This window comes from Medicago sativa, chromosome 8, assembly GCF_051527215.1.
Source record: "Medicago sativa cultivar Bolivia chromosome 8, Bolivia_mono, whole genome shotgun sequence".
Taxonomy (NCBI): Eukaryota; Viridiplantae; Streptophyta; class Magnoliopsida; order Fabales; family Fabaceae; genus Medicago; species Medicago sativa.
In genome coordinates, this window is record NC_140756.1 from 83,851,713 (window position 1) to 83,865,568 (window position 13,856).

At 33.7% G+C, this 13,856-nt stretch overlaps 2 protein-coding genes across 3 annotated transcripts; one reads left to right on the plus strand and one right to left on the minus strand.

The window, feature by feature from the left end:
• Positions 1–1,028: 1,028 nt before the first annotated feature.
• On the plus strand, positions 1,029–4,881 carry LOC146902391 (sugar transport protein 7-like). 2 transcript variants are annotated; one of them, XM_085732704.1, is made up of 5 exons: positions 1,029–1,219; positions 1,831–2,150; positions 2,476–3,102; positions 3,818–4,145; positions 4,785–4,881. In XM_085732704.1, the coding sequence occupies exons 1-5, from the start codon at positions 1,075–1,077 to the stop codon at positions 4,844–4,846; spliced, it is 1,482 nt and encodes a 493-aa protein (XP_085588830.1). In that variant the 5' UTR covers positions 1,029–1,074; the 3' UTR covers positions 4,847–4,881. The 2 variants fall into 2 exon arrangements, with proteins under 2 accessions (XP_085588830.1, XP_085588829.1); XM_085732703.1 differs by lacking the exon at positions 4,785–4,881 and having other exon boundaries at positions 3,818–4,487.
• Positions 4,882–6,038: 1,157 nt separating this feature from the next.
• On the minus strand, positions 6,039–7,369 carry LOC146902392 (uncharacterized). The gene has a single exon (XM_085732705.1). The coding sequence runs from the start codon at positions 7,157–7,159 to the stop codon at positions 6,587–6,589; it is 573 nt and encodes a 190-aa protein (XP_085588831.1). The 5' UTR covers positions 7,160–7,369; the 3' UTR covers positions 6,039–6,586.
• Between the last annotated feature and the right edge of the window lie 6,487 nt (positions 7,370–13,856).

The following is a 13,856-nucleotide window of genomic DNA, read 5'->3' on the forward strand; positions in this document are numbered from 1 at the left end:
ATAGAGACATTTTTTTGGGTTAGTTGGGTGAGGGTTAAATCCACTGAGTGGTATAAAAATACTGACAACTACACGTTTTCTTTCTTAATCGCGTATCCTCCATAGCCATTTTGGCTAGTCACAGATCCATGTAGTACATGGCTATACGGGTTCATGCCCCCACAATCAAAAATATTTCCGTCTAAAATCTCTCTCAAGTTACAATCATAAAAAACACTTGCTTCAATATTAAGCTTTTCTTTTCAAAAATAAATGTATAAGACTATAATAAATAGATAAACAAAATAAAACAAATAGTAATGTTTTCGAAGTTGTAGTTGATTTTTTAGAAAATAATTTTTTCAACACAATTTTTTGTGTTTTCCTAACTAGTGTCATTATTATTTTTCAAATCGAAAATTATTCTATATAGTATTCTTTAGGCATCAATTAATTAAGAAAATAAGTTTAGTATCCTTCAAAAAAAGTTTCGTAAAAACTTAATTTTTTGCTTCTATAAACATATGGACTATTTTCATTCTATAAACATGTGGACTATTTTCATACACCGCCACAAAAAGTTTTTGGATCCATCAATGCTATATATAATTTTACAAACTTATCTCTCATGTCTGATATCATGTGGCAAAATATGATAAATTGATAACATCAATTAATAGGTTTTTTTGGCACTGTTCAAGTTGTATTTAAAGACAAATTTACTTTTGATTGACCAAAATATACATGTCCTTAGAACACTCGACTGCGGGACCCATAAATATTAATGAATCAATCTAGCGTGTTGAACAGTTTGGATTCTAGAAACTTGACTTCATTTCTACGTTGAGTGCGGGAAGCAATAATGAATAAGCAGAAATTACATATCAGATGAGGTCAATATTAAGTTTAAGTACTGTTTTCAATAGGCAATTTCTCAACGTTATTGGATTCCACTTTATGTGAAGAAAAAAAATATCTAATAAAATAATCACAAGTTTTTTATTTACTTTAACCTTTGTTATATATAATATTGAAGGTGAGAGTAGAGTGTGATGTTCATCTTCCATATTATATGCCGCCGCCTGTTATAAGCAAATGGAAGATGGTAGAGGTGGTGTTACTGTGGATAAGAACGGAAGAGCAGAGCAATATAAGGGAAGGGTCACTATTCATGTTATCATAGCTTGCATTGTTGCTGCTACTGGTGGGTCCCTTTTTGGCTATGACGTTGGTATTTCAGGTTCTGTCTTAATCCCTTCACTCTCAAAACTTCATTCCAAATCCCATTGATTTCATTTTCTGGAATAGATTCTCTTTCTCTTGTTATTATGTTACTATATGTGTTTGAAAGCTGAAAAGGGAAATAAATATGGGTTGAATTTCACTGACAGACATAACACACTTTGAGTTTATGAGAATAAGGAAAGAAAAAAAATGTTCTTTCATGTCTGTTTCCCAGATTTTCATTCTGTCCTTGTCTGAAATCTGTACAATCTCAAGTGCTTAAAAGCCCTGTTCCTTTATTCTTTTAAGATGCAAATTCCCAATTATATAATTGACAAATCCACCATTAAATTGCATTATATAAGTTATTTTGACTTAGATCCAATTCCTTGTGCTCCAACATGGATATATCAAATTATTTGAATCATCTTTTGGGGGGACAAGACATGGTATAATATATTATGATGTAATTTAATGCATTCTTTCTCTTTACACCAATGGGACCCAAAATGAAGCTTTTTTATGATGGCTCGTATTTATCATTTTCACATTATCAGAATATGAAATAAGCACAATCTTTATGGTCATTTATTATAAGATAATTGACGCATGTGTCATGGTTAACAGGAGGAGTTGCTTCCATGGATGACTTTCTTCAGAATTTCTTCCCTGCAGTGTACAAACATAAATTGCGAGCACATGAAAACAACTATTGCAAGTATAACAATCAGGGGATTTCTGCATTTACCTCCACTTTATACATTTCTGGTTTCATTGCATCCATAGTCGCAGCTCCAATTACGAGGAGGTATGGACGAAGGACAAGTATCATAATTGGTGGTGTCAACTTTCTTGTTGGATCAGCTCTGAATGCTGCAGCTATTGATCTGGAAATGCTTATCATAGGAAGGGTTTTGCAAGGTGTTGGCATTGGATTTGGAAATCAGGTAGTAGCATTTTCCTATATTAATCTTTTATCCATACCTAACCAAATGCAAGATATTTTTTATATAAAACATTGGTTTATTTATATTAGAAGAACAATCGAGAAACCATATCAATATCATGTTCAAAACCAAAGTCTAAGTCAAGATAACCATAGTACCTAATGTAGCTTTAAAAAGTGACAGCGAACGTTAATTATATGAATGTTAATGTAGAGTGTCAAATTTTACAGGAAAAAAAGGGTAGTAATGTGATGGAAACAATCAGGGGTACAATAAAGTATGTTTAAGTTAGAAGATAATTCAATTATACTATACCTTTTTGAAGGCTATTCCGCTCTATTTGTCAGAGATGGCGCCAACCCACTTTCGAGGAGCCCTGAACATGATGTTTCAAGTTGCAACCACTTTTGGGATTTTTACAGCAAATATGATCAATTACGGAACACAACAGATTCAACCATGGGGGTGGAGATTGGCCCTTGGACTTGCTGCAATACCAACTCTTTTGATGACTGTCGGAGGAATATTTATTCCAGAGACTCCAAATAGCTTAGTAGAAAGAGGATCAAAGGAACAAGGGAGGAAGCTCCTTGAAAAAATCAGAGGAACAGATGAGGTCGACGCAGAGTTCCAAGATATGCTTGATGCGGGTGAATTGGCAAACTCAATAAAGCACCCTTATTATAACATCCTTGAAAGAAGATACAGACCAGAGTTGGTCATGGCTATCTGCATGCCTGCATTCCAGATTCTGACCGGCATAAACTCAATTCTCTTTTATGCTCCAATGCTATTTCAAAGCATGGGATTTGGCAGACAAGCATCGCTTTACTCCTCAGCCTTGACTGGAGTAGTTCTTGCCTTATCAACATTTATTTCTATGGCAACAGTAGATAGATTGGGGCGACGGCCCTTACTCATCAGTGGTGGAATACAAATGATTATATGCCAGGTATGGAAAAGTCACGATTTAGTGCAAATTCCAGTTATGCTTACAAGAACCATGACTTTTTGACATAATGATAGAAGCTGAATAATTGCACCATTCATTTAGGAGTGAATACGCAAATTGGTCCTCAAGATTGTAAGCATCGATCAATATACCATACTTTTGCAAATTGACAAATACATCCTCTGTATATTTTTACCGATAGAGACTATGATGTGACATGTTAAATGAATATTCACCTTCTCCACGTTGATCCTACGTCAATGCCACCATATCATGGAGTAATTTGCCTGTAGAAATTAGCTCTCTCAGAGACTAATTTGTTAGTAAGTTCATTCACACTTGTAAATATTAACAAATTTATCCCTGAGATGATTTAAATTTCATAGGCATATTTGTCCCTAGTAAGTTACATTGGTGTAGGATCAAGTGCAATGTGACATGTTTGGTTAACATGTCATATCATAGCTTGTAATGTTAGATATTATCAGAGAAGCTGTTTTGATTAACAATTTACAATTTTGGGGATCTATTTTCCAATTCGCAAAATTGAGAGACTATTTAACTGATGCTTACAATTTCAAGTACCAATTTGCCTATTCACTCAATCATTTAGAGTATCAGATAAAATTTGCAAATGACATGACTCTCGCATAGCAGAGAAACCATTTGCATTTGCAAAGCGTTGATCATACTCTTGCATTTTTCACATGAACAGGTTATAGTTGCCATAATTTTGGGTGTCAAGCTTGGACCAAACCAAGAATTGTCAAAAAACTATTCAATATCGGTTGTAGTTGTACTTTCCCTATTTGTTCTAGCTTTTGGATGGTCATGGGGGCCACTTGGATGGACAGTCCCAAGTGAGATATTTCCATTAGAAATCCGATCAGCAGGGCAGAGTATCACAGTTGCAGTAAATCTTCTGTTCACTTTCATAATCGCACAGGTTTTCCTGTCCCTTCTATGTTCATTCAAGTATGGGATCTTTCTGTTTTTCGCTGGCTGGATAGCCGTCATGACCATCTTTGTTGTTTTGTTCCTGCCTGAAACCAAGGGAATACCCATTGAGGAGATGTCATTTATTTGGAGAAAACACTGGTTTTGGAAAAGGATACTGCCGGATGATGCAGATAAACTATCCCAGGATTCTGGAACTGAATTAATTAACTTAGATGCACATGAACATGGAATATAGAACTGATAAGTTTATCCCAATCAATAGAGTTTACCTTTCCTTTCCTGTAATTAAGAAATTACACGACTATAAAGCTAGTCGAAAAGAACAGTCTAGCTTTTGTTGTATTTGTGGAAAATGATAGTTATATTTGATTGATTGTTCATCCAGTAATCACAAACATAACAAAAATACTGATTGATTGTTACAATGAGAGATGTTGGTAACTATTTAACAATCCTATCATTGAAAGGGAAATGCTAACTTGGGCCTTGTGGCACAAGTTAAGAAGCTAAACATAGAAATTTTTCTTGGAAATTGTGTATTCAATTTATTGAAAGTTTAAAATTTTATCTTTTCAATACAAAAATTATCTTTTAAATCCCTTTTTAGGTTCTTAACTTGCTTTTAGGTTCTTAACTTGTGCCCTCGCAGCACAAGTTAGCATGACCATTGAATAAATTTCATAAAAAACTTGAATAACGGAGTCAAAAGAATGTATTACCTTCTTATGCACACCGAATTGGCGGGGTTGCATGGTCAAAGGTCACAGCTTGTGGACTTCAATGACCAATTTGGTTTCCCATGCTCCTAGCCTTCGTACTGCAAAATGGTTGTCCTGTAAAGAATTGTTTAGTTAGCGTACTACAAAGCTCTCGCTATGTCGGTGTACTCACGGTGACTCCATTGAAAATGCAATACAAGACCAAACAAAGATTTCCAATTGTGTTGAAATTATTAACTGTCACAAAATCCAATTCCCAAGCAGAGATCATGTGAAGGAAATCAAACAGAACAAGATGATCAAACAAGAATTAAATCCAATATAGTGCTCTTGCTCCTCTGTTAGTTGCAATTTTAAAATGCCAGCTTTGCGAAATAAAAACTCAATACAACATTTAAATGATGTCGAGGTTATTATTCCAAAAATAGCGAACAGCCAAACTCACTCATATCACCCTATAAAAACAATAATATATTGTGTAGTGTGTCCAGAAATTGGTGCTTCGACGGCCCTAGAAACAAACAAGCAGCTTGGCAAGCATTACAACCTCGTATGAGAATTTGTGACATTTATCGATCATTTGGTACACACCACTTAGGATAAAGGATTCATAAAACAAAGTATCACATAGATGGTGAGTGAATGTCATCCAATTCAGGGCATGAAATCACTTAAGCCTCAAACATACCCACAACATCAATTAAATTAAATTTACACCACTGAACCACATTACAGTGTATTGTTTCTGATAAGATTTACACGACTGAACCACATTAGTGTATTGTTCTGAATTGGACTTAAGACCCAACCTGACAGGGATCAAAAAGCTGTAGGCGGTAGATTCAGCGCGACGCTAAGATCATCCCAACATCGGCACATCACCATTCTCCCCGAACTCATTCCTCCATTATAAATATGTTGACTGAGGTTCAGTGGAAGTATTCCAAACCCTCCATACTCCCACTAATTCTCATACGGACTTGAACGTCACAATGCCTATGCAAGTATCACACCCACTATCGCCACTTTCGCAGTGACAAAGTGTTGTTCCCGCCCACTTTCGTGGTGGTGACAAGGTGTTGTTCAATTTGCTCCACAAGGCAACTTTTTGGCTTACTTTGGACCAGTAATCATATCAATCAAGCTGAGAATAAGCAAGTTTTTCAATCAAATATTTGAATTCACAACACACAGATCCTTCAAGACCAATTCAGAAACAGCACTGAATATTCAAATCAACAAAAGAAGGATAATATGTAACACTAAAAACTTTCTATTACCATTGAATTTCACCCATCAGCTACATCAATACGAAAACAAAGACAGAATTACAACCAATGACCTGAAAAAACAAACTTTATTCTTACATACATGAAAATCAATCTTCCATATATGAAAATCAAACACCTGGACTGGACTGGACTTGACAAACAAAAATTCTAAATTCAAACACCCTATAGTCTATATTCACGTATATCAGACTAAGGAAATTACAATTTCTTTAATCCCTTTTGTCATCAACATATGAACTAACTATAACCACAAAACCTAACTGTAACTAGTCCTCTATTAGGAACTAAACACTGAACTGAAAATTAAACCTTCATCTTCACTACTATCTTTGCTTCAATTTCAACGCTTCTTCAAATTTCTTCATACGTTCGCACCCTACGTACAATCCTCTTGAAAAAATAAAGGAAGCACGCTAGGGACAGCACGAACAAAAAAAAAACAACGATCCATCATCATCATCTACTTCAGCAGAAAGTAAACAAACACCAAAGAAAGAAATAAAGTTGAACTAATTATTCCAAATCAAGTCGAAGTAACCGCCTCAAATCACTGGTTGCAACACCGTTCTTCCCCAGAAATCCGGGAACCGGAACGGAACTCGGTGGTGGAGATGAAACAAACCCTGATCCAGCGTAAATCACGTCCTTCGAAACCGAATCTGAAACCCTAATCTGTTTCTGCATGGTAATTGGATCAGGACCAAACCGATCCGTTGAGCCCAATACCAAATCCATAGCCTTCACCGCCTTCACCTTCTGATCCTCCTCCACAGGAACAACAATATCCGGACTCAATTTCTCGCCTCTTTTGAGAATCTTAACTTGACCCATAACAAGCTTCGTCGGCGCCGCCGTACGATCAACGGATTGCTTCCGATCATGTTGATTTGATTGACCGGTGGTGACCGGACTTCTTTTCCGGCGACGATTGTGGTGGTTGTTGTTGTTGTTGACATAGGATTTGCAATTAGGGTTAGGGTTAGAGTTTTTTCTGGACCTGATTTGTGAGGAAGGGATTGATAAGGCATCGTTTGGGAGAAATCGACGTTGAAGACAATCGTGGGAACGAAGAATTGCAGTTCCCATAATTTTTTTCTAGAGAGAGAAAGTTAGTTTCTAGAGAGAGAAAGGAAAAGCGTGTGTTGTTGTTGTTAGAAAGAAGAGAGAGAAAAGCATATACACGCTTGAATAATTGGGATGAAGAAAGAGAGCGTGAGAGGTTATTATTTATAGAGAAGTGTTTGGGTTGTTATTTAATTTTCGAATAATTTTTTGAAAAGATTTGAGTTTCGAATTACTTGTAAAAATAATCGCGTTTGAACCGACTTATTTGGGTTGTTTTGTACTCACCTTTACACGTTGGAATATTTTTATTGGTTACTTCTTGCGTGTATTAATCGTCTCCTTCTTGTTGAAACTTTTTTCCTTTTTCTTAGATTTAATTCCAATGACAATGTATAATATTGATTTAACATACTTTGATCGTATTTTTTACTAATATACAAAGATAAACAATACTCCCTCCATCCCATATTACTTGACCTATTTAGAATATTTGCACTATTCATATAACATGTTTTGACTCTATTTTTCTACTAATATATAAAAACAAAATATAGCATATAAGATGTTAGATTCGTCTCGATTAATATTTTCAATATATCAAATTTTCGTAATTTTTTCTACTAGATTATTTAAGAAACTTAAGTTTAAAATTGTGCATTTGGCATACGTGACGGAGTCAACTAGGTCAAGTAATATGGGACGAGAGGAATATCATGTAAGATGTTGGATTCGTCTCGATTAGTATTTTTAAAATATTAAATTTTCATAATTTTTTCTAATAGAGAATTGAAAATATTAAAGATAAAAAATATGCATTGATATCTCGTGTCACTAACCGTGTCGAAGTAATATGGGACCGGATGGAGTAATAACTAAAGAGCCCTTCTTTTGGGAAATTTTTTTTTTCGCCCCTATCACCAAAAAAAATGATATATCTGCCCTTGTTCTTCATTTGAAATGGCGAGCATGACATTTTTTTCAACCATTCTCTGCAAGCTTGCGAGCTTTCTCTGGCTTTTCCCCGTACAATCTGTGTGTTCTTAATTTAAGTTGGCGAGCAGAATTTTAAGTTTTCTTCTTGTTCTTCATTTGAAATGGCGAGCACGTAATTTTTTTTCCCATGCTCCACATCAAAAATGGCGAGCATGCATTATTGTTTTTTTTGAATATTTTTTCCGCTTGTCCTTTGAAATGGCGAGCAAAGGCCATTTTGATTTGTAGGGAATATTTAAAAAGGACACCATGCATGCAACCAAAAGAGATTCCCTGCCAAAATAATTTTCTCGCATTTTCGCTGCATGTAGGCAAAAGAGCAATGCTTGGGTATTCAAATTTGTTTAATCTGCCATGTGCCTACATCTCAAATGGCGAGCATTCCATTCCTTACAATTCAAATGGCGAGCATTCCCTACAAATCAAACGGCGAGCACTTGCCATGTGCCTATGCATGCCATTTCAAAAGACATGCAGAAAAAATATTCAAAAAAAACAATAATGCATGCTCGCCATTTTTGATGTGGAGCATGGGGAAAAAAATTATTTCAAATGAAGAACAAGAAGAAAACTTAAAATATTCCCGCTCGCTCGCCAACTTAAATTAAGAACACACAGATTGTACGGGGAAAAGCCAGAGAAAGCCTCGCAAGCTTGCAGAGAATGGTTGAAAAAATGTAAATGTTCCTTGATTTCAAATGAAGAACAAGGGTATTTACAAGAATAATTTTCAACTAGGGACAGATATATCATTTTTTTTTTGTGATGGGGGCAGAAAAAAATTCTTCTTTTGGAGTATAGGCCTAGGCCATAGGGCGGTTTAATTTTTGTCGTTATGGCCACCTCCTCTAAATATCATCATTCATTCATTAAAAAATTAGTGGTCGACAGACATTGCATGTATAATATGATTGCTTTTTTTTTAAAAAAAATATTGCTTTTTTTTTACCTAACCCAATCGAATTCAATCCTAATAATAATTTGGATAAAGTTTTTGATCTAATCTACTATTTTAATTTAAATTAAAATTAAATCAAATGTTTTATTAAAAAAAATTATGGACATGGTGTCAAGTGTAATGTGGACGTTGTAATTTTATCGTGAGGTATGATATGTGTATGATGAAATAACAATTTAATTCTCTCTATTTTCTCTTTTCACACATCAAATGTTCTAGAATGCTTAAAGTCTTTCACCCTTACTTACCCATGAAGAAAGATAATTTGATTCATATATTTTTTATAAACTTTCTTTTTATTTTCTCATAAAATCATTTTTTTTGTCAAATATTTTCTTCCTTTCGTACAATTTTAAGATCAAATATTTTTTTTCCTGATTTCTTCAAAAGTTCCATGTAATTTCTCAGTTTTGCCCCTTCTTGAAAATACTTATTTTGACTTCTGAATTATTTTTTCCTTTCAGCAGCATTTCAAATTGCAACACATTCCTATCATTATCTGAATTGACACATGATTTGCACATGTCTCATTTAAGTCATGTTTTAATCTCAATCGTTCCTTTTAATATGAGGACTATCATTTATTCATATTCTACCCCAATTTTAGATACACACACACTCTCTCTCTTCTAAATGAGATGCTTGTATTATTCTGTACTTCCTCGTTGAGATGTCAACATAATTGGACGGGAGCGAAGATTACATTCTGCTCCATGTCAAGTAACATGGACATTGTCCATGTCTTTATTCTCCGCCTAACCAACTCCGAACCTAACCACCTACAAACGACCCAACATTTTCAAACTTTACCGTAAAGTTAGACCTCCTCCTAATGTCGTGCTATCTTCATGTCGAAAGCAAATTGAATCACGTATGTCGGACCAACCGACTAACCCCATCTCGTTTTATACTTTTATGACAAAAAAAAACCCTCATGGAGACACTCAATCATCCAACATAAACCTCATACCGCACAACATCTCCTACTTATATATATTATACTCTTCGTTGTCTCTCTCTCTCTCTCTCTCTCTCTCTCTCTCTCTCTCACTTAATATAGTGAGAATAAATTTTAAATATTTATCAGTATCCTCCTCCAAAGTAAACAATGTTTAAATTGGATCTATACAAAATAAACATTTAAATAAAATCATTAATTGGGCTATCCTTATTTATTAATTTTGTTACGTTCTGCAAAGCAACTTAACCTAATTTTTTCCCGCTCATTTGCTTTATTAGGTTTGCAATTATTTAACCTAACAAATCTCATCTAAAAAAATGCGTTGCACACCAATTTCATTCCTATCCTCTTGCCTTTTTTTTTTGAAGAAAATATTTTCTACCATATCAATGATCTTACGGGTTAAAGATTATTTATTGGCCTCTATTATAGTCGAGAAAACTCGTGCGACGCACGGGTCAAAAGTCTAGTAACTTAATAAATTTTAGCTAAAACATATGTTTAATGTAACGCCCTCTTTTTTATTTAATTATTTTAATTAGTTTTAGAATATATTTATATGATGTATATGAGGGATACATGATTTGTTGAGATTAGATGTCTTTTTATAATTTAGTTAATATATTTTGTTGAATGGTATTTTGTTATGTTATATGTTCGTATTTACTAGCATGATATATTTGTTAATTGTTATAGATATATAATTGTTATTTGGTGTATTATTATATATTTAGTAGAGAAATATTATTTATTAGAATATGAGGATTATTAGTGTGAGTGGATTTGGGGGTTAGAATATAAAGAAGAATAAGTTGTTGGGCCTAAATAGATTTGGGAAGAATATTTTAGTATTATAAATAGAGAAACTTAGGTTGGAACGAGTTTACCCTAAACCGCTTTTTGGAAAATAGGAGAACAAGAAAGAAGAGAGGAGAAGAGAAAAGTCGAGAAGAGGAGAAGACCTTAGGAAAGAAAAATGTTGCGGCCGATTCAGAATTAATCTAAGGTGAGGGTGAGACTATCTTGCATTAATATTAAGTTGTTAAATCATTAGATTACATCTAACAAGTTGGGGAGAGTTTGTGAGAATTTGAGAATTAGGGTTTTGAGAGAGATTTGATGATTAGATGATGAAAGCTTGTTGAATTGATGTAGAAATTGTGTACGGACCTTAGATAATCCATAGGATGATTATTGGAAGTAGTTTTGAGGTTAGCTCCATGAGATCGTGTGAAACTTGAAGAAAATCTGCATTCTGCCCGAATTTTGATATTAAAACTGGTATTGATCGGTGCGGAATTAGTCTTAGGTGTAAACACGAAAGTTGTAGGTATGGATGTTAGCTTTCTAATGCCGTTGGTCTCACGTCAAAACGATTTATAGAACTTGAGTTATGGTCGAATTACTGCACGTAGGTCACGGTGAATTTTTATGGACTTTCAGCACAACTTTTCCGAATTTAAAATGAAAACTGGTATTGATCGGTACAGAATTGGTCTTAGGCGTAAACATGAAAGTTTTAGATAATTTTGTTAACTTTCTAGTGGCTTTGGTTTGACGTGAAAATGATGTTTGGTCTTTGAGTTATGATGAAAATACTACAGGGAGGTCTTAGCGAAATTGTACGGTGACAACATTCTCTCGTTTCATGTTTTTGCGTTTTGTTCATATGTTTCGTTTTGAATTGATCTTTGTTGTAAACATGAAAGTTGTTGATATTTTTGATATCTTTCCAGTAGCTTTGGTTTGACGTGAAAATATGTTGTGGATAATTTATTATGTTTTTACAAAGCATAGTGAATTATTGTTGATGTTTAAATACGATGTTATATGAAGTTGTTTATGATTGATGAATATGATGTTTTAAGATGTTGTTTATTATCATTTGATATTGTTATATTATGATATGACATGAATTATTTATGTGATCCATGTGTTGTCAAGATGCTAAGATGTTAAGATGTTAAGACGTTAAGATGATAAGAGTTGTTAAGTCGTTGAGTCGTTATGAAGTCATCAAGTTGTTAAGATGTTATGTTGTCAAGATGTTAAGATGTTAGGATGTCATAGATGTTCATGAAGTTGTCTAAGTTGTACGAAAGTTATGTCTAAGATGATTTAAGATGATTTGAGAAGTAGAAGTTGCATAGTCGAGTCGAAGTTGTTAAGATGTTGAGAAGTTGTCAAGTTGTTAAGATGTCAAGTTGATAAGTTATTAATGAAGTGTTATGATGAATGAAGACGAATGATTTATGATAAGATGTTACGTGAGTTATAATTATGTTGATATATGAAGTTGATTACGAATTTGATTATGAAGTTGTTCTCGGTAATGCTATGTTTTGATAATAATACTTTTGTGAAATTACATGATGATGCTTATGATTATATTTGATATTAGGTGTTGATGCTTATAAATAATGTTTGATGAAATGTGGTGACGTTTGTGATTAATATTGATGTTATGTGATGATTGTTGGAGACTATTATTTGATGTTATATGATGATGTTAAGATTAGTAATTGATAATATATGAAGATGTTTATGATTAGTATTAAGATAGTTTTATGACCAATATAAGAAGATTAATGACACTAGTTAAGGAAGTTTAAGTTGTTATATATGATTAATTAATTATAAGATGTTTAAGTTGTTGAATGTACTTTATATGATTTATATGCTTAATATTATTGTTTGAGAAATCTCACCCTCTCGCTTGGAAATGTTGCTTTTCGTATGGGTAACTTGCGGGTAATCAAGAATAGAGGTGTCGTGAGTGGACTCCTCACATGTGTGTCTAGGTGCTCGATACGTAACGGGATGAGACTTGACTTTACTTCTATTCCTTACGTATTGTCTATGAACTTTTATGAATAAATATTGAACTAAGACTTATGAGATTTTCTCGATGAGGCCTCGCGTGCCAAAGACTTTTTATGTTGAATGAACTAATTCCGCTGCGAAGTTTTGAATTACTTATGTTAAATGATTTTGAAGAATAAATTGTTATTTATTCGGTTTATGAATTTTTAAGAAGTGTAGCATTCCGTTATGAATTTTTAAGAAGTGTAGCATTCCGTTTAAAGTTGAATTACTCGATTTTTAATTATGAAATTTTTACGTTGGGAAAACGGGGTGTTACATTTAATGTTCAATTGTTTATATAAAAAACATTACATATAACTCGGTACATTGTATTTTTTATATTTTTATATTTGATTTTAGAAAATCGGCTTAAAAAATGGTTACGAATCTCACGATTCATATTAACTACTCCCTCCGTCCCGCAATACTTGACCTATTTGGAAAAAAATTGTCCCACAATACTTGACCTTCTCAATTTTTTAAACTTAATTTGACAAGTTTATCCCTTATAGATACTTTTTGTGGTCTCCACGTAAAAGTTTGTAGTGAAACAAAGAAAGTAATCATTACTTAAAAAAGTGAAGGCTTAAAAATAATAACAAGGGCAATTCAAAAATATCATTCTCTTTCTTTCATCTTTACACTTTTCTTAATTTGTGTGAAATGGCCAAGTAGGTCGAAGTATTGCGGGACGGAGGGAGTATTTGTTTTTGACAAAAACAAAAGGATATTTATTCATTCAAATCGTTGGAATACATCATATATAATAAACATGATCAACATCGCTAAAAACGTAAAGGGTGAATCTTTGAACAAACTCATGGCACCTAGGTTAGTAGCTTGCAACGACAAAATACCTACAAATAACGTGATAAAATCTAAATTACTAGAATACTCATGCTTTGGACCCGCAACGTTGATGTCCAAATTATTGGTTGAAT